The 22,007-nt window shown below is 42.5% G+C and overlaps 1 protein-coding gene across 1 annotated transcript in view; it reads left to right on the top strand.

Annotated features, from left to right (window-relative positions):
* Positions 1-22,007, top strand: part of PKHD1 (PKHD1 ciliary IPT domain containing fibrocystin/polyductin) — a 269,688-nt gene that overhangs the window by 93,266 nt on the left and 154,415 nt on the right. The window contains exon 36 of the mRNA XM_072857760.1: positions 8,815-9,027. Coding sequence (XP_072713861.1) covers positions 8,815-9,027 — 213 coding nt within the window. The remainder of the gene's footprint in view (positions 1-8,814; positions 9,028-22,007) is intronic.

The raw sequence follows: 22,007 nt of genomic DNA on the forward strand, positions 1-22,007 counted from the left end.
ATCTTAAAGGTCTTTTCCAACCTATACGATTCTGTGATTCTGTGATTCTGAGTGCAGAAAGCCAGAAAAAACAGGCTTGTCAGCTTGGGAGACAGTTTCTGTCTGAGAGTACTCAAGCAGCTGCCGGTTCCTCTCCCAGGGACAGATTAAGGTCTCCGTCCAACAAAATGCTGGTACACAAGCTTAACTTTTTAGCATGTTAGGGGTGTCCTGGTAGAAATACACAGGCATTTGAATTCACAGCTATTTTGGGACATGTACCTATGTATTATGAACGTGGAGGAACATATGCAGGGAAGTGGAGAATGAGTTTTGGACTCTTGGTTCACACAGCCTTTGGGATGGAACTAATATAACAAACTTCTTTTCTCCTTTGCATCTTGTTCGGCAGTGGTCCAGCCTGCAATCAACTTTTATGGCTCATCTGAAAGTCATGTGAGCATGTCAAAAGGGTGCAGGAGACAGGTCCATGAAATAATCGATTGTTCTTATTTAAGGCTCATAAACTCTGTATTCTTCTTCCCGTACACAGGAGGATCTTTGTTTTTTTTTCCTGCTTAGAGGCCCCACCAGGCACACCCTTGGAGCCAGAGAATGAGCAATAAGTGGGCTGCCAGCACACTGCAGCCTTGTTGTGCAGGATCAGTTGTTTCAGTAAAGATATTCCAGCTCCAGCAGTTGCCTCCTGCTGTTTGCCACACAGGGATGCTTGCCAGGAATATAACTTCTCAGCTTAAGCCTGTCTCATGGGGGTTTCTGTGGCTTTGTCATGTGAAACACCAAGGGAGAGGAACTGGTAAGAGCAAGCTGAAGGCTGTGGGAATATTAGTTATACATGGCCACGGTGTGCCCACAGCACAAGCAGAGTAGATCTTCCCTGCACAGTGATGGGAGACAGTAGTCCAGATGAGGAGATGACCTTTCAATCTGCAAATCCTCTTCCATGTAGAGGAAGTTTTCTGGTAGTTGAGGAGTGTGACACACCAGTGATATGTAAGACAATTTCCTAACGTCTTCTATTATTGATTATTAAAAAAAAAAACCTCTTGAGACTATCCAGCACCTTTCTTGTAGTTTGCTTGCTTTAATGCTTCATTCAACTTTACATAAAGAAGTAGAATTAAATCTGGCGATACTTTTATCCTAGCTCCCTAATGAGCTGTTCATTAGAAAAAAATATATCGACAGTGAATGCAAAGTGTGGCCTCAAAAGATGATAATAAAAAAGCCCTCCATGTAACAGGTGTGCTTTGGAATGGGGACTTTGCCTCCCTCTGAGTTCAGGAAATCTCTAGAGTGCTCTAAATCACAACCTAAATGAGAAATATCAGTGTGGTGGGCTGACCCTGGCCGGACACCAGGTGCCCACCAAAGCCGCTCTATCACTCCCCTCCTCAGCTGGACAGGGGAGAGAAAATACAATGAAAGGCTCGTGGGTTGAGATAAGGACAGGGAGAGATCACTCACCAATTACTGTCACGGGCAAACCAGACTCGTCTTGGGGAAATTAATTTATTACCAATCAAATCAGAGTAGGATAATGAGAAATAAAACCAAATCTTAAAACACATTCTCCCACCCCTCCCTTCTTCCTGGGCTCAACTTCACTCCCGAATTCTCTACCTCCTCCCCCGCAGTGGTGCAGGGGGACGGGGAATGGGGGTTGCGGTCAATTCATCACACGTTGTCTCTGCCGCTCCTTCCTCTTCAGGGGAGGACTCCTCACACTCCTCCCCTGCTCCAGCGTGGGGTCTCTCCCACGGGAGACAGTCCTCCACAAACTTCTCCAACGTGAGTCCTTCCCATGGGCTGCAGTTCTTCATGAACTGCTCCAGCGTGGGTCCCTTCCATGGGGTGCAGTCCTTCAGGAACAGACTGCTCCAGCGTGGGTCCCCCACAGGGTCACAAGTCCTGCCAGCAAACCTGCTCCAGCGTGGGCTTCTCTCTCCACGGGTCCACAGGTCCTGCCAGGAGCCTGCTCCAGTGCGGGCTTCCCACGGGGTCACAGCCTCCTTCGGGCATCCACCTGCTCCAGCATGGGGTCCTCCATGGGCTGCAGGGGATATCTGCTCCACCGAGGACCTCCATGGGCTGCAGGGGCACAGCCTGCCTCACCATGGTCTTCATCACGTGCTGCAGGGGAATCTCTGCTCAGGTGCATGGAGCACCTCCTCCCCCTCCTTCTTCACTGACCTGGGTGTCTGCAGAGTTGTTCCTCTCACATATTCTCACTCCTCTCTCCTCTGGCTGCCATTTGTTGCGCAGCAGGTTTTTTTCCCCCTTCTTAAATATGTTATCCCAGAGGTGCTGCCACCGTCGCTGATGGGCTCAGCCTTGGCCAGCAATGGGCCCATCTTGGAGCCGGCTGGCATTGGCTCCATTGGACATAGGGGAAGCTTCTAGCAGCTTCTCACAGAAACCACCCCTGTAGCCCCCCTGCTACCAAAACCTTGCCACACAAACCCAATACAATCAACAACTCTTTTATGCATTATGAGAACATCTATGTTAGAAGGATTTTTTAAAAATGAGGTTTTTGAGAAAGCATGTAAGCTGCTATGTCTGAAAGAGTGAATGTTCATGACAGAGGGAAGGAGAAACTTCACACAGCAATCCTCACAATCCTCTACTCCATCGTTAATTGTTCTTTTTTTCAGAAGTGCATGATGCAGCTTCTTTCCAGAGTAAATGTTCTGAGTACGTGGGCTGTGGCATTACATGAGCCAGTCCAGAACGCCTGACAAAGTGAAGTGTTAGTACATTACCTTTCCAATTCCTTTCCTTTTGAGTGCGCGCTCCATCATTTTCCAAGTACTTCAGAAGATAAATCTCTTTTCACAAAACCACTTCTGCCAATGACATGATGGTCCTGTAGTTACTCACACAGCAGATTACAACCCTCACCTTATTATCAGGTTTGTTTTCCTTAATAGTCCCTTTTTTTTTCATTATTTGGTCTGTCTGTTTCTCCCCTCCTGTGGGACAGAGGGAGTTGCCTCCAGTTTAGTTTTTCTCTCTTTCTTTTCCCTTTTTTCTTTTTTTTTTTTTTTTTAAGTAAAGACAGATAAAGAAAGATTTATTTTCCAGGCAGTGAGGTGGAGGCTAATTGCTGGGTTAATTGAGAAGAATGGTGCTTCTGATGTTCCCACAAAGTATCAAATAGCCTCAACATATTTCTCCCCCCTCTCCCTCACTCCACCTAAAGAGACCCATTGAATTTGCACATTACTGTACAGAAGTGATTATGGGTTTAATTGTATTTATTTTGCTTGGTGGGGAGGCCATCATAACAGTAGTTGATTGATTTTTATAAAATCACCCTCAAGGTCATATGTTGGACTTTGCTTTTCTGTGCAGCCATAACAAACAATTTGAGGGTCACAGCCAAAGGCTCAGTTGAGCAATATTCTTGCTTTCTGCTTTCAGAGAAGAGGTCAAGTGCAATAAAAGAAGGAAGCATAACTTTTATTTTCTTTTAAAAAAAGGGGAAGACAATCTTGTAAAGCAGCAGCTGTATATTTATTCTGACCCAGTGAAAAACAGAGGGAGAGAGAGAGCTGAGCGTTAGAGGGACAATATGCAATTTTTTTACATAAGTATTTTAAGTTTGACTAGAGTTTGTTTTACATTTAGACTTGGTAAATGGCTAAATGAATCCTGCTAATGCTTTCTTTTCTTTTCTGTGATGCTGCTCTTTTTTAATCTTCATCAGTTGAACTTTTCTTTTTACACTTTCTTTTTTCCTGAAGACTGAGTACCTTTTGGCTTTGTTCTGGGAGGAGTTCAGAAGCTTTGCAAATAGGCAGGGGACAATGGCATTATGGTGTTACCATAAGTGTAGCTGATATATCTGTTTCCTGTGATTACACGTTGGGTGTGACTGCTGCTTCTAAGGGAAAGCCAAAGCATCACGTACAGCAAATGCCTTCTGGTGGTCTTGATCTTGCAAATCTTTGCACCATTGCCAAGTGTGCTTGGGTTGCCATTGCATCTAGGAACAGAGAAACCCAAGAGCCAGGCAACAACCCCCACCTTGAAGGCCCATTACTATTATCCCTACACATCCACATCTTCACCCAGGGAGGGGAAACCTTGCTTCTGTGTAGGATTTCCCCCAGGAAGGGTCAAACCTGCAGGCCAGGAATGGCACAGCTGGTGCTTGCACACCCAATGCTACTGAAACATGTTGGGACTCTTGCTCATACTTGCACCCAGTGCAGAGCAGTCACTAGCGTCCAAGCTTATAAGACACCCATAAATCCACAAAAGATATGGAAAATCTTTGAATCAACAGAGCGAAAAAATCATTTGAACAACTGCCATGTAGTTAGCTTATTACTGAGGAACAGATTTTAAAAAGAAGAAAGAAAACAAAAGGGAGATAGAGGACTCGTCATAGGGGACCGGTCATATGTAAGTGATTTTTAGGAGCTATATGAGGGTGAGCTACTCCTGACATGACAAAGCCACCTTGTGCAGAAAAGTGCACAAGAGAGAGTGCAGAACTGGTGTTAACACCCAGCCCAAAAGCATTAACTCTTGCTGGTCAAGCTGCTCCTGTTTTTGCAGGAAGAGGGACTCCATGTAAAGTGCAAACTGTCTTCTTCTCACTCCTTGCTAGTTTTCCAGAGGCAGGTGTCTGTAGTACTGGTAGCAAAGCACGGCTCCTTTATGTGCTCCATTGTGTCTCAGCACTGCTCATGAAGGGAGGAGGAATGAACATGCACTCCTGTTTTATAGCAGACCCTCTGGGGGCAGGGCAGAAGGAGACAAATCCCAGACCCTTATGGGAAACAGCTATCTTCCCATGGCTGCCTCGAGGTGCGTTGGAATGGCTACAAAAAGAAAAGGACTCAGGAATCCCATCCCATCAATCCCATCCCATCATCCCCCCATCCCTGTCATCCCATGGGAGGGGATAGAAGGGTTTGTGCGAGGAATTTAGTATTTCTAACCTGTCTTGTAGGCAGCTTGAAAATTTTGGATGGCCAAAATGTGGTTGAAACTTGGGAAAACTTTTAGGGAGGTTGTTTGAGGCAGAACTATGATTTTGCAATCGAAAGACAGGACAACTTTGGCTACCAGCCTTCCTGGTTCAGTGGTACAGCATGGCAGCAATTAGAATACTCATTAAAAATCATATGAAGAGAAGTGGAAAGAGAAATGACTATATTTCAGTGGGAACAGAGCATAGGAAGTCAATAAAGACCTTAGGGAAGATGTCTTTTTTTATGTTAGGAATAAAATAAATCGCAGTGATTTACAGTTCCATTTCTAGATTACGGTGATAAAATTATTAACACTGCTGCTATAAGGCAAATGTATTTAATAAATATTTCTGTTCTCAGTATGGGAAGGAACAGGATGGTAAATTATATCACAAGAGAAAGATGGACCAGCAGTCCCTTTTTTACTAAAGAATGTTAATATAACAAAGATGTTAAATAATATCTTTCAAGAATACACATTCTTAAATCAACAGGTCCAGTCTCATTCAAGAGCTTTAAAACTGTTGGTAGAGGCATTCTGTGGCCCACAAATATTAATTTCAGAGTACATGGGAAATTACAGAAGGCTGTAGAAGTTCTGATCTTGTGTCAGGATCCAAGCAGGTGAAGGAAAAAATATTTGTTGCTTAGTCTGATATTAACCACAGGTCAAAAGAGAAAACTAGTTGAAGTTAAATGTTACAGATGATTGAATCCATAAATTACTAACCATAAGAATATATTGAATGACAGGATAGACATTTTATGGAAGAAAAGACAGAAAACTTTAGTTTATTTTCTAAGAAAATTACAAGTTTGTTCGATAAAGTTAATTCTATAAAACAGGTGGTAGCGTCATGACTAACTGAGGATCACCTGCCAAGATCTCATAGCAACTAGCAGACATGAAAGGTACTAACTCAGAAAGTAAATTGTTAGTGGGGAATCATTTTCATGTCGACTTTGATACCACTGCACATCACCAATGATCTGAAAGTAAATGGATAACCATCACTGATCACATTTTGTGAATGCCATTCAAACCAAATGCAGATTTACACGGCTGAGAAGAGAGCGGGGTTGGGAGCAAGTAGGAATGAAAGTCGTGGTTACACAGTAAGGGATTTTGTCAGATAAAGCCATGATCATGAAAAGGATCAGAAGTCACTGTGGCCCAAGGATGCCTACTTGATCTCCCAGTGTAATGAAGAGGCAAAAGGAGGTAATATAGTTTTTTACTGTGAAAAGCAAGAGGCAGGGTGTGGGAATAAGCTAGTTTTGCCTCTATAGGCAGCATCAAGAACAATAAAGGAGCAGAAGAATTAGGAGGTCTGGCTTTCCAATTTCAGAAGGAGCACTGGGTTGTGGGAGAGGATGCACTGCTCCATGAATTGGAGATGATTCCTTGCAGGGAGAGTCTTGAAAACCTTATCAACCAGTCTGAATGAGGTCTGAGATTTGATTTTACCTGTAAGTACTTTCACAGAAAATGCTGTTTTCTACACCTCTCTGCAGTGCAATGCAGGAGGGTACAAAGAGAACCACTGCCTGAAAGCTCACCCTTGACGAGTTAAGATTGGAAATAAAGCAGAAATTGTGAACAGTAAGAGAGATTAGCTGTTGGAAAAGATGATCATAGAAAATGGTACAGTGAAGTCCCTAAGTCACTTAATTGATTGTCTGCCTTTCTGGAGGGTATGCAGCAGTCAAACACAGATGATTTGACATCCTCCACTTTTTCAATAGCATGATGTGCACAGACCACCGGGCGATATGATGTAATGGTCCCTTCAGTCTGCAAATGAATACCATTTCAAGTATTATCCCAATTTCAGCATAACATGTTTTGTATTAAGAACGTTTCATTTTTCTAGAAGTCTCAGATGTATCTCAGAACAACGGTCAGATATCTTCTGTTGTTTTACATGAAACAAGCTGAAATTCATGCTGTTTTATTACAGTGTATTCAGTATAATTTGTAAAAACACTATATAGGAAGCTTAACAGAAATACGTTTGTATATAGAAAAGTATGTCTAGGGAAAAATACAATTTACACATAGGGGAGTTGGTGTTTGTGGGAATGATCCCATGGTTCCCAGTGGTTATAAGCAAGAAAATGTGAGATTTATCTCTTTCATCTATTAAGCATATTCTGTAAAAAATTATCTGGAATCTACTGAAATCTGCAAAGAAAATATTTAATAGGTAGTGCTTATTCAAATACTAGCTTTGTTATAAGACTAAGGAATTAGAGCTAAGACTAAGTTATAAGACTTTGTTACATGACTAAGACATCACTGAAATACAGAAAGCCTCTCAATGCAAGAATAAATAAGGAGATCAGCATAAGCAGAATGTGTTCAGCAGGAGTGGATGCAACTGAGTGGGAAAGGCACAAAAGTGCTATGCATCTCCCTTATCACTGAGAGCAGCAGGACCTGATCAACAGGCGAGCAATGATCAAAGCAGTTTTTAATCTGATTTTTATATTAAAACTTCTTCCCTCCTTTTTTGTCTCAATACTGAAATTAAAGCAGAGGTCTGTTCTCCCTTATCCTTTGTGTTAAGGATTGGTAGTTCCTTGTGCGGAAGGAAAGCCAAATTTTTGGTGGGTATAGAGGTCACCATTAAAAACTGCTAACACTAGTAGAAAGCTGGCCATGGTAAGCTGGCACAGTTATTAGCTACTTCACATAAAGGGAAATGCTGGGACCATGATAGACCCTTTGTAAGGAGGTCTGAGCTTGCCAGGCTTTGAGGTATCCCCTACTAGCTCCTGGGAAACATGGCTTGACCTAGGAAGACATATCCCAGGTGCAGAATGATTAGATGTCTGAGAGTCCACTCTGTCCAAATACATTGTAAGGATAGAGACAGTGTCCCTCATAGGAGAGAAAATATGAAAGGAGATAAAAGAATAAACCATCCTGAGATGATAGACTGGTATTGCCAGCTCACACAAGGCAAGAACAAAGGAGGCATTTGACAGAACTGAAGAGACTGAGTCAAACCCAAGGGATGGAAATGCCTTTTCATGCACTGTGTACTTAGACCACAGAATTGATTGCTTCAAGAAGTCATTGAGACTAAATGTTAGAAAGATTTGAAGGATCAGACCTATATTATTGACAAAATTTATCCAGTTATACTAACAGATGGTAAAAGGAAAATGTTGACAGGGAGATGAAACCTGATGCTTTGGGGTGAAGGTAACCTCTAATTAGGGATTAAAATGAGGCTTTCGTGGGATCGGGAGATCATCTCACATCCAGCTAACAGGGAGAAGTTTCTTATACTGTATTTGGAAGCATCTGGTTTTGAACAGCATCTGGAAGAGTACACAGGATTAAATCAACCGCTGATCTAAACAAGCTGCCAGTTCTTATGTTTCAAAGCTGTTTTCTCTTCTTCCTGTCACAAGTAGTTTGTAATCTGAAAAGTAACATACCAATTAAGTAGTAATATGCCTTTTTAACATTTAGAGAGTGAGTGGGTTAAGACTGGGATTTTCCAAACAACTCCCTTGCACTGGAATTGGAGCAACTTAGATGTCTGCCCAGGCTGAATGGCCTTGCTCAAGTCTAGAAAGGCAGCCTGTGGTAGAATTGAAAAATGGACTGAATTAATAAGGTCTGTAAAGAGCTGATAAATCCATAGGGAGAAGTACAGGGCAAGGTGGAAATTTTGCAGGACGCAATAATATTTTACCTTTAATCTCATAATTTTATTACAAAACCATGTTTGCCCATCTCTTATAGCTCCTTTGACTGTGAGATGATGGCTATTAGACCTATGGTTGAATTTTTCTCTTCTGTTATCTTCAGGTGGCAAACTCTTGTTCACTGGTCCAGGACCTGTAGAACTGCATGCTCATTACATTCTGATATCTAATGGAGGAGAACTCCAGGTGGGATCCCCCGAGGCCCCGTTCTGTCACAAAGCACACATCTATCTCTACGGAAGCCTCCATTCTCCACCATTATTTCCATATGGGGTGAAGTTCCTGGCAGTGAGGAATGGGACCCTTTCCCTTCATGGTGAGTACATTTTTTCTTCTCTTCAAAAGCAAAGCACAAATGAATAAAACACAACAAAACAAAGCAAAAGAGTCTTTGGAGGAAAAAAACAAAACCCAACAACTTTGGTCATGAACTTGGATTTCTAATTACAGTTAAGTATTTGTTGAAATCAGGTTCTGGGGCCAAAATTTCATATCTTTGCATTCACTATCAGACTCCTATTTCTACAGTGTCTTATGCACCAAAGCTCAGTGCTGTATCTCCATAAAAGCTCCCATACTAGGAGCTGAGTCATTTTGAAAATCTGGTCCCCAAGAAGATAGATGGTATCAAGTAGTTATGAAACCCTGGCAGTCATTTCAGTGCCTAGAAGATGTTTGAATTTGTGCATGTCTGTCCACAAATGAAACTCCCTGTCCCTTGGAAACTGGACCTCAGATCTCTGTTGTGAACCATCTGGGTTTGCTCTGCTGCTGGAATGGGGTATCCTTCTCCCCTCATCTCTCTCTATAACAACTGTTTCCTCCCCAAAGAGGGTATGGCTCTTGGGGTTTCCAAGAAAGGGTAGTCTGCCCAGCAAAGTGCTCCTGGCAGTGTGTTTTCCCCTCCTCCTCCATCTCTCCACGCTGTGTTGGCATCCCAACGCCATCAGTCTGTCTCTAGCATTAGGAGCACAGCTGGCATCTCTCTGTTTTCCTGGTGGTCCACACAGCTGCACCTGCTCAGCACAGGTTGCTGTCATAAATGACAAGTCCAGGGCTATGCAGAAAAACTGTGGAAATGCCTAGAATTTCAGTCCTAGATGCCTGGTCCTCTGCTCTAACCACTGGGCTTTTCTCTCAAACGAAACCCTGCGGTGCCAGAGCTCTATGTTCCTACCAAGTGGAAGAGACAAGGGACCGAAAGGACAGAAAATAGATGTAGGTTTGCAGATGATGTGGGCTAGAAGAATTTAGATACAGAGCCTTTTTTGGAAGGCTGTGAAATACAGGTCTAAAATGGCCATTTCTTGGTGCAGCAGATTGGATATGGAATTCAGGTCCAAACTCAGCATGAATCAGAATATTAGTGCAATGCACACATGTCAAGCTCTTAACTAACAGGCTGTTTTTAAAGGCAGTATGTGTCATAGAGGAGAAAAGAAAAAAAAAGCCAATGCATCTGAATGCCTCATCTCCCTCCCTTATGTTCTTGTGTGTCAACCTTCATATTGGTAGGCGTTCGTATCCTCCAGCAGGGCTTGAACTTACACCATCCCAGCCTACAGGCAGAAATGTTGCTATCTGAGCATCGCTGACATGTATGGCTCTCAGTCAAAAAAGATGTCAGACACCGAGGGGTACAATCTGAGCACAGACAGGGAGGGAGCTGTGCTGCTGTGCGGTAATCCTGTCAGTTCACAGGAGCCGAGCAAGGTCAGGAGAGGTTGGTTGTTGGACGGGAGTCAGTGAACAGATGGTTCTCTGAATCAGGAGAGATCGGCAGAGCCTGGGGAAGGTGCTCCTGGCAGTGGCAAGGGAGGTGGGCTGCACTACTCCCAAAAGCCATGTCAGGTGCTCTTGACCACTTTGTCAAGACACAACGAGACTAAATTATTTAGTGCTTGCAAACGGCTTTAATAATTTCAATAAACTGGCTTTGCAGAAGGGCAGAGTGTTTCTATTCCGTTTCCTAGAGGGGCTCTGTGAAGAAGTGCTGTTAGATCATCTGGGCTGATTTGACTGTCCTTTACTGGCCATTGAGTTTCACACAGTTATCCCAGCCTTGGGTTCAGTAACTCGCATTAGATAAAGCATGCCTTCCAGAAAAGCTTGGTCTTTCAGAACATCAAGGGAAATGGAAGCCAGCATTTTCTGTAGAAGCTTGTTCCAGGGGATTAATTTGGTTAATCACCCATGTTTGGGTTTTTTTCCCTTTTTAAGAAGAGTATTAAAATGTCTGATTTGAATTTGCCTGATAACAGCTTTTGCTGTTTCGCTTCCTGTATCTTCTCCTGCTACTTTAAAGTATCCTTCCATTCTCAGTTTGACCCTTGTAAGTCAGGATTTTGTCCTTAAATTCTCAGAGCTTTGTTACAAGAGCCTTGTCTTCTTTGTGCTGTTATGTTTTCTAGAAATATAGGAAAAACCAGTAGCATCTCCTTGCAGCTGTGCCTCCTGTGCTGCTTTTCTCCTCCCTTCTGAGCCTGTATCATCATTAGCTTGTTGACTCCATCCTCACTGACAACCCATGAAATTAGAGACAAACAGGGCAGAAGTACTTTTTACAGTGTTACCTTGGCAATATGAGGGAGGGAAATAAACCCAGGTGTCCATGTCAGTACCCTCAAGGCATTTCTCACTGATATTTCATACGTTTTACTCAGTGCCATATTTCCCAGTGATTCGTCATTCCTGAGGAAACCAAGAAGCTGAGGTCTGCAACCCAAGCATTACCTGGATGGAGATATGTGGAGCCAACGGTGGCTTGGCCCATTAGTGGAAACATCTCTTGGTTTCAATTTCTTATCAATTCTTATTCAATAATTCTTATCAATTTCTTATTCAAGAAACCCAGACTAGCTATGAAGTCACTTTTAAGCTCTGCAGTACGTACAGTCCCAGTGCATGGCTGCAATTAAGATTCATTCAAACCATGTAATCCTCCATTTAGCACTGAAGCAGTAGAAGCCTGCTAGAAAACAAGACCAAAAGGAATGTGTTCTTTTGCTGGGTTCATATTGCTTACATGAAACAGAAATATGCTGTTCTGTCTCCAATTTAGTACCAGTCTGGCCTGTGGTATAGAACAAATTGTTGAGCATGACAGCCTCTTTCATATATATATGAAAGAGGCTGACATACCCAGCAATAGATGTTTGTGAGATACATATATATACACACACATATATGTTATCTCAGATCAAAATCATTAAATAAGCAGGCTTCCAAATTCTTAGCTGTCTTGGTGGCAGGACTGAGCGCATTTTAATTTCTTTTCTCTTTCAGACTGGGAAATTTGGGGGATGATCTGCAGCCATGGTTGAGTTCAGATTGTTTAAGTAAGCGCTGTCAGCTCCTCACTTTGATATGTTAATATGACTAAGGGTTTCCCACAATTCCCTCGTGAGTGGCAGTCCTTTGCTCCGGTGGTTGTAGCAGATTGGGAAATTTCACTGTTGCCTTTGGCTTTAGCCAACTCCCCTGCCAGTCAGAGCGTGCCACCCATAAACTGCCTGTCAGTCACACGTCAGTTTTAAAGGGGGTTTCAGTCAGCCAGGGCAACTCGACTTTTTGACAATGTAATTATGGCCCTTGCATCTGTAGTAGGGGCCTGAGCAGGGCTGAGAGAATTTTATTGATTGTTCAGAAGGGAAATTTATCACTGTCTCCAGCTCCATTCGCACTTTATTCCCTGAGAAACTCTCCTGACAAGCTTCGGGAGAGAAGTTTAGCATGGTGGCCTTGGCTGTTCTTGCGCCTTTGTCCTTCCCAGAGAAACTGGACCAGAGACACCAGCAGATGCTGAGCAGAGGGCAGGGACCAGGTGTGGAGGCAGCGTAAGTGGAGATGCTGCATCAGTAGCCAAGGACACCTACCCTTTCTTTGTGACAGCCTGATTTCATGGTCCCAATGCTCTTATTACCATGGATGGAAAAATTTTAAAGGCCTTTTCCATCCTGTTTCATTTTTAGCAGTCCTGTGGAGATGAGGTCATTATTCCATTGTGTCCCCTCGAAACAATGAGCCTCTTCCCAAAAGAAAACCAGCACTTTTGCTGTGTATTTAGCTGAAACTTTGTCAGTGCCAGCACTGTGATGAGATGGGGCCTGAACTGCATGAGCCTGTTCACTGCATTTTAACTAATAACATACACCTCTCCAACTAGATGGAAGATGCTACGCTTCAAATTTAATAACATGCTACATTCACTTTGTCCAGGCAGTGAAAGCTGTGTGGTAAAGAAAAAAACAATGTCCGGAGAGTTTTGGTTTCATACTGTACCTATTTATAATCAGCATAATTAAAACAGAAGTGTCGGTGGTCATTTCAGTCCCCTAAAGTCATGGATAGTCCTGCTGTAAATGATGCCCCTGCACTTGCATTGGATGCTGACAGTGGAAGATGACATTATAGAGGCAATTCTGCACTTCTTATATCCCAGAATTCCCTGCAACCCAACAATCTTACACATTTTCAGGGTTAGCTCAGGAAAAAAAGTATTTTTTATCAGTTGAACCAATTATTAATTTTAATCACTTTTAATCAATAATAAAACACAAAAATATTTGTGAGCTGTGCACTGTGCTCTACAGAGCCTGTGCATTCCTCAAGAGATCAAACATTTAATCAAATGCTTCTTGCTTTTCCTCCATTAAGCAGTGTTATGTATCTGTGCTGAGTTTGAGATTAAGAGATCATAGACAACATGAGAGAATTTGTTCTGCTTTACTCACATATTAAAAAGAAAACTTCCCGGGGGGGGAAAAAAGAAAAAAAAGATCTATAGCAAGGGGATTCAAGATAGGGTGCAGAGATCTGCTAGAGATAAGATATGCTTTTTTACTTTAGTGAAATGTTCATCCATTCAATAGATATTATTTCCCACTAACTGAAACCATTGATTTGCACATCCCTGTTACACCATGAGTTCAGATCCTTTTTCCCTTTCTGGGGTCACTTCCATAGGTTGGTTTTCCTTAGATGCTGGTTATGCTATGTGGTGGTTGCAGGAAGCTTTTTGTCTCCTGCGACAGCATTTTTCCTTTCAAGACCTTGACTTTAACATGATGCATTAAAGCAGATGGCTCTTGAACAGAAGGCTAAGCTGCCTTGAATCCCCTTGCATTCACTGGGGGTAAGAAACTGCACTTAGGCACTTCCCATGGAGTAACTAATGTACAAGGACTTGTTCCTTCACTTTCTTATTCACAAATAGAAGATGACCATTAGATTTTAAAGACTTAGCAGATGGGGGAAAAAACCCAGAAAGCTGGGTTCAGGGAAAGCTTCTGTGTCTTTCATAGCTTGCCCTTCTTTCTAACAGAAATGCATCGATCATCTTTAAATTAAACTTAAATCAGTTGCTCCGTATTTTGGTGCTGATCTTAATGAGGAAAACATGTGATGTAAAGGGGACTGAGAGATGGGTGCTAATATATAATATAATATAATATAATATAATATAATATAATATAATATAACATAATATATATAATATAATATAATACAATATAATATAAAATATAGACTATAGCTAATATATTAGCTTGTGTTTCTTGACACAGGGGAGGTCTGTGGATTACTACAAATGTGGAGGCTTTTTGTGGGATGAAATAGTCACCTCTTTTAAACCTTTGAATATAACATTGAAATACCCCTTCCAATTCTGGCCCCAACTACAACCGGGAGATTGGCTGGAGGAAGAGTAGCAACCAACAACAAAATCAGGGTGAATTTCAACCCCAGATGAAAGCCTGTAAAGTTTGGCAAGCTGAGAAGCCTGGACCCAGATCTGGGTTTTTGCAGGGCTGCAGGCTGATCCAGGCAGGGACCCTCCGTTTGGGCTCATTTTCACTTTTCCCACATGTCTAATTCTCTTTCATCGCGTGCTGGGGATGTAGAGAACTGATCTTAGCATTTAAATGGTCATGCCACCCTGTGTACCCACTCCCGCGGGCAGACATTCCCCATCTCGTTCGGCAGCAGCGTGGGAGATAAACTGGCAATAATGCAAAATGTTAACAGCTGTGTGCAGCTCGCGACGGGATCGCGCAGTAGTTGGCCGCTGTGTTTGAAGCTGTTCGTTCCTGGTGTCAGTTTAAAGAGGTTTTCCTGCATGGTACCTTTGGTTGTGAGCTATTTTCAGGCATGGAGCGTGGTTTTTGTGTCAGGCTCGCTGGTTTATGCAAGGGCATTGAAGGAGCTGGGAAAATTTCTCCCTTTCCTTTCTGGACTAACTTGACAAAGCAACTGGGTAACCTCTGATTAAAGGAAATGTTTGGAAATGTTTGCATTTATGGGACAGCACACAGGGAAGGTACTTTTTCTGTGGTGTAATGTAACAGGAAAGAACAACAATGAGAGTTTCCATAGACCTGTTTGATCACATAGCCCTTTCCATCCTCAGTAGGATACCTCTTGCTGTCTTGAGAGTGCCATTCAAAAATATTTAGGTGGAAATATTTTAAGGTGAAAACTGTAGTTTCATGAAAGAGAAACATTCAGCAGGACTAGGTCACTTTCAAAGATATTTCCTACTGAAGAAAATAAAAGTGATTCACTTTATCCTCTTGTTTGGGTATCAGATTTTTTTTCCTGACTGGAAGAAGGAAAAGGTGTTTAATTCATTCATTTTGCTTTCTTCTGGACTTTCATAGTATTATTTTTAATATTATATCTGTTTCATATCAACATTTCTACATTAGTGAAATGCAATGTTTTTACAGAATAAAAATCAAAACCCTTAAACCCCCAAAGTGACATTAGTACAAAGGAAAAAAAAGTGTAATGGTTCCAAAATTACTTTTTTTGTGGAATTTTTGTTCTGTGGAAGATGTTGAAGGTTTGGCCTCATTTGAATTTGGAGTGAAGTCACATCTGTCTAGCCGTAGACTTGTATTTTATCCTCCAGAACCCACTTATAGTGGGAAAACATCACTCCTATTTTACATGAGAGGAGGAAGAAGGCAGAGAGATGCTGAAGCTGTGTCTGCATTGGGCCTTGGATGAGTGGGTCACCAAGCAGGTTAAAAGCCAATGTTAAAAAGCTGAGCCGTGACTCATCTCCGTGCATCCACAGTGCTCAGACAGAAAATATTTGCTAGAAAATGTTGCATGTCCTCATATTGCAGTGGCAACCTCAGCCCAAAGCAGCACCCCAATCTCCTGCCCTGATGGTATGGAGCATTAGAGCCTCTCCACGAAGGACCTCTGCCCAGAGCCAAGCACATGATAGTGCCACAAGGAAGACGGCACACGATGCTTTGTGCATAGGGACCTACCAAGGTTCATGAGGCGACCAAGTAGGTCCAAATTTCCTGTCTCAGTCTGCCCGTTGCTTGCATAAAGCTCGTGCCTGATGCTGGGTTTGGTCTCACACAATGGGGACATCAGACGACCTATAGGTTGAGCCCACGCTCAAATCTAATCTAAAATACCCAGGGTGATCCTGAGCGCCCAGCACCGAGGCTGCTGCAGGTTGCCTGTGCAGCAGTCAAAAAGCTGATAAACTCCTGGGTGTCCCAAGGGTTAATGAGCAGTTAAAAATTAGAAAGGCCCTCCTATTTTACCTCGGGGCATGAATGCAAAGCTTTCTGCACTGGCTGTGTTGGGAAGTAGCAGAAAAGCTGTCTGCATCTCCCCAGGAGCTGCCCACACACAGCAGTTTGTCCTGCAGGACTGTATGGGGGTGGAAAGACACCTCCCACTTTCAGAGCAGAGACATCCCTGTCTTTCGAAGATGCATAGCAGGAAAAAACCAGACTCCTCTCATTGCAGAACAAGCTAGAAACGTTGTGCAAATGCTTAGGGAATATACCTAGGACTGGAATTAACAGAGAGCAAAAGTAAGCTGGAAACCTTCAAGTCCAGAGGGCTGAGAGCTCACGGTTCAGGTGGATGTTTTTAAACACATATGAAAAGGTAGGGAAACAGCTCTCATTCTTCCTTTTCCGATTCCCTACACTTTATGGCCAGTCACTGCAAGAGTTGAGGTAGCTGGGACATTTTTTTTTAAAAAGTTATCATAAAGAAAGCTGGAGAGGGATTTTTTACAAGGGCATGTAGCGGTAGGACAAGGGGTAATGGCTTTAAACTGAAAGAGGGTAGATTTAGCTTAGATCTAAGGAAGAAATTCTTTACTGTGAGGGTGGTGAGGCACTGGAACAGGTTGCCCAGAGAAGCTGTGGATGCCCCATCCCTGGAAATGTTCAAGGCCAGGTTGGATGGGGCTTTGAGTGACCTGGTCTAGTGGAAGGTGTCCCTGCCCATGGCAGGGGGGTTGGAACTAAATGATCTTTAAGGTCCCTTCCAACCCAAACCATTCTGTGATTCTATGATTCTATGATTCTACGATTCTATGATTCTATGAAATCCAAGTTCATGAAAGAATTTCTCCAGGTCCTTAATTAAGGATCTGGGACTTCATGGTCCATTTAATTTCTCCAGGTCCTTAATTAAGGATCTGGGACTTCATGGTCCATTTGACCATAGAGAGATGTAGCAGCACAGCTGTGTGCTATCCTGACTAAGGAGGCTTTCTGGGAAAGATTTTCTATTCTTTTTCACTTAAGGAATTTTATACTTTTTGTTTGTTTGTTTGTTTTTATTTGCTGAAGCAGCAGCACCAAAAAGTCTCTGTCCTGGATATAAAAATATATTAAAAAAAAAATCTCTTTTCTGAAGCACCCATTTCCAATGGATGTATTGCTATTTATCACTTTGACATTTGGAAATTTTAGGAATGGCCAAGCTAAGTCTGAGTAGGCAGTGCAATTTGGATAGGGAAAAGGAAAGAATAAGGGATTATGACAGTGGAGAGGAAGCTGAATTCTGAATTCCTTAGGCAGTCTGACACCTGAAATGCTGCAGTAAATTGTTTTGTGTTGTAATACTGGAGACTTTTATACTGGTTGTGTGGTTTGGTTTTTTTTTCATTTTTTATCATAGCTATAATCCATTGAATTACATTTTTAACTCTGCCTCTTACAAAATTCTTTTATTTTTTTGGGAATATAAACTGCTTGTTTCTTTTCACTTTGTTCATGGGAACTGAAAGATCTTATTCTCATTTACGCTAAAGATTTACAACATCACTGCAACAGATTGACAGATTATCTGCAGTATAACTTGTATAGTCACGGTAAGTAGATTGTGTGTCTGAGCCCTGCAGTTCTTGTAAATTCCTTTTGTGGTATAAAGGGATCTCATTACCTCAACTTTAAAGCGCCAATAAACTGTCAAAAGGTGTAAAAGAGCTTTATAGTTTGTCAACACTACAAACAAAGTGTGTGTTTGTAACCCGAGTTAATTAATTTGTGGTAAATAGGAGTGAAGACGAGGCAGCAGGATCCTGACCCTGTGTAGTCAGAGGAGAAGGGTTCAAAGTCTGCTGTCCCATGCCAGAAAGAGGAATATTGTTTAAAATATTTAAACAACTTTGGGGAGAAAGAACAGCAGTCCCATGGCAGGCTCAGGGCTGGAAACAGTCCCCCTAAAACCCATTTAAGGAGTCTAGTTTCTACCAACACTCCCATGCATAATCCAGACTCTCCAGCTCTGCCTAACTCTGGATGTGCCTCACACTGGTTGCTGTCAGGCTTGGTTAAGACATTCCCTGGGTATCTAAAGTTAGGTGACAACATGTACTCCAAAAAGTCTTGTTTTCAGGGCAGGGGCATCTGTTTTCTATCTAAGCAACATGTCATCTAGTCACCGAAATTCTTAGATCTGGAGCATCCCATAGGTTTAAGGTGAAATTAATCTAATTAAATAGGAATGTGTGACAGGTAAGACTTCCTTTCAGAGTAAAGTGGTGGTTGGGGAAATCATTAGGCAGTGAGATCTGGGGTTTCAAACACCTTCTGGTTGCCACTGGAGTAAGAACACGAAGGTGTTGTCTGGGATACAGATTGCAAGAGGATAAATCAGACACAGAAGAATGACTGTGCTGAATATACTCCAGGGAAGGACTGTTGTATCTTGAAGCAGTATGTTCTGGAAACAAACAAACAAAGTTGAAAGATTATGGCCACTAACTCTGAAAATGCTGGAAAAAAGAATAGCACCACAGGACAGCCTTATGAAAAAAGCTGAGCTGTAGAATGAGAAGACCTAAAGGCTTTCTCTAAAAGGGTTGCCACTGGATTTATGTGTTGCAGATGCGCAAGAAGCTGGTGATCACAAATGTTTAGAAGAGGTGAACACAAGTTTTGTTCAAATACAGACTGACCCCAAAACAGCCTGTGGGCTGGAAAGAGAGTTAGAGAAAAGGAGAAGCAGAGGTGGAAATTGAGAAAATCATGGGGACAAACTTGAAGGTGTACATAACCAGATGACTGAACCTAAGTCTTGGAACACAGCACCCAAAGTACAGCTTGGCTGGAAGAAAGAAGAGGTATCAGTGGCCTTGGCTGACATTGAAAAGGATAAGCCAGGAGTCCAAAGGAATGTTCTTCAGAAGGAAAACAGTAGACAGAAACAATACAGATTGAGGGGAGACTTAGAAGAAGGCAGACCATGAAGTGGGACCGATGCAGCAGAACCTGACAGGAAGACCTGGAAGCATAAAAAGAGACATGGAGGCTGAATCTGTGGATAGAAGAATTGAGAGCTTGGGCAAAGCAGGCTGAAAAAAATCATGCTGTCTAAGGTTGCCTGCTCGAGCCACAAGCCTTCACAAATCAACTGGAGAACCGTTTGATCAGTCAGTTTTCTCTGCCCATGCCCCATACATTCCTGAAGCTATGGGAGGAAGAGATGTAGTAGTCTGGGAGATGCGGCATCAGACTGAGACACAGAAAGGGTGAAAGGAACAGGTTTGAAGGAACGACAGGAGAAAGGGCAAGGCTGTGAGATTTATGCATTGACTGGAATCATCCTCTGGGAAAGATTGGGACAGGTGAAGGACAGGAGCTATAAGAAGTTGAAGAGAAAGAAACGGGAAGAGAAGTGTGCAGGCAGTGGCTGTTGGAGACTGAAAAAAGGCTGGAATTTAACGGACACTCTCGGTTCAAAGGAGAGTTGTTGTCTGGAAGGTTACCTCCTGGAGAATGGGAGATAAGTAACACAAGGTAACTGCAGTATCAACATCTCATGGTGTCCTGGCAGAGAGCTGGGGGTGACTTAAGGGGCTCTGACCTCCACTTTTCATTTTGATCTGCTTCTCGCACCAGGGCAAACTAGTCGCTTTTCAGTTTATCTGTTTGAACTGACTCAGTTTCCCCTTTTTGTAAAATGGTGCAAGACATTCATGTAGATGCAATTCAGCCACCTGCCTCTGGAGCTAATTTCTGAAGAGTGAGTAGTAACTGAAAATGCTAACAGGAGTCTAAGTGTTGTTTTTTAGATGCGGTAGATTATTCCTAGCTGGAATGGGAGGCTTCATATCTGAGAAACTGGGCTGGCTCAGAGGAAACTCACTTCCCAGCTGTATCCCAGATACTTGTGTAACCCCAAACAAGCCACTTAGCCCTTCTGCATCTCCTCTGCACCTTCCTTTGTGTACAATGAGATTTAATAACTTTGTCTTGTGGAGGCCTCACCCATGTTTGCATGGAGTGAAGCACCCAACCGTAGGCTCCTCATGTCAATGAGTGCTGTGGTAGGACTTGTCTATATCCAGTGGAGAGACTCCCATTAGGTCTGGCCCTAGCTATCTGCATGCTTGTATTATCTAGCATGGTGGTCCTTACTTTAATAGAAATAATAGATGACAAACTATGTCTTTTGGTGACCAGCGTCAATCCAAGTTTCTTTTCTGGTGGAAGCTGGAAGACATTTTAAGGCAGTGGGCAGGAGGTGATTTTTTTCATAAATGTACAAAGAATGGGTAAGATGAACACTTCAACACTTCATAACTGTCCAATCTGACAAACAGAGACTTTAAAGGAGTTGTTTTGTCTGAAGAAAAAATTCCCACTGGGATGAGGAGTGGGGTCTGGAGCAGCCTTTCTCAGCTGAGATCAATACCACTGTTTTTTTGTCTGTCCCTCTCTCCCTTTCTGCTTTGGAGTGCTGAGAGGCTGGCAGAAAAGCTGGACATGCTTAGAGTTAGAAATGAGAGGAGGAAATCAGTGATGAGGGGAGCACAGGTCTGTGCATCCCTTCAGGCCCATGGAAACTTGTAGCTTTGTGGGGACAGCCACTAGTCAGGGCAACTGGAGTTTCCAAGGCTTCTTGGCCACTGAAGTGCTTCTGAGTCACTTTAGGGCAATCCCCTTGCCTGAAGTAGGAGACAACGCTCCTGTGCCTGTAGTAGGACAGAGAAGCTCCTCCAGAAGGTGGTTCAGAGTGTGTAGGCTCCCCAGGAGCCTATTTTTCCCATTGACTATAGGACTTGTCTCCTAATTAATTAGCTCACAGTTGCCTCTCCCTACTCTGTAGTCATATTTTTCAAAACCCTCTATCTCAGTCTTTCTGATTGTAGCAGCTTCTGCTTTCCAAGCTGGGTGATCAGAGATAGCTATCCAACAGCCAGTTTAAATTTTCAACACCCATTGAGGCACCTCACATACACCTGGAAGAGGAAATAATATTCATGTCTTTTGTAATCGGAGGATTGTAAATAATGACCTAATTTATCTAAACCTACAACACTCAGTACAATCCACACTTTGCCTACTGTAGACAGACTTTCTCGTAACCCTGGTGATAAGCATGCCCTGACATACCTTGCTGAGTTTTGATGTGATTCTGAGACATTTCTGTAAAGGTCAAATTCTCACCTCTGGTTGAACCACTTAGGACTACGTGAAATCAGTTAGTGAACTCATATAGAATCCTACATGGATTTATAAAATATTTTGTGGTGGGGGCTGTAAGAAATTAAATTTATACTATTTTTCTTCCCTACTTGACATAGAAAAGAGAATGGCACTGTACACATCAGAATTGCCTTGTTCTTAATAATTTTGCCAAGTCTACAAGACTGTATCTTCACACCATGCTTCCAACAGGAAGCATAAACCAGGGTCCTGGTGCCAAGATGTTCCTTGTGCTATGAATTGTGATTAACTCACTTTGGAATTTGCTTTCTGGGTTGCCATTTGACCACATGGTTTTGCTCTGCTCAGTATTTAAGGGTGTTTCTGTCAAGTCATTTAGTAAAATGTTCAATTCTTGCTTTGCCTGCAATAGCATTTTGAGTCTAAAGGCTCTGTCCTGTCCCTTTAACATGAAAGCACTTCTGTTTTAGATCTCAAGATGTGTTTTTTTTCCCAATCTGAGCTTAGTTAATTATTAAGAATGAATTCAATAATTAAGGACTTATACAGATTCATCTATTTTTCAGTACTTTTG

This window comes from Ciconia boyciana, chromosome 3 (genome assembly GCF_034638445.1).
Source record: "Ciconia boyciana chromosome 3, ASM3463844v1, whole genome shotgun sequence".
NCBI classification, from domain to species: Eukaryota; Metazoa; Chordata; class Aves; order Ciconiiformes; family Ciconiidae; genus Ciconia; species Ciconia boyciana.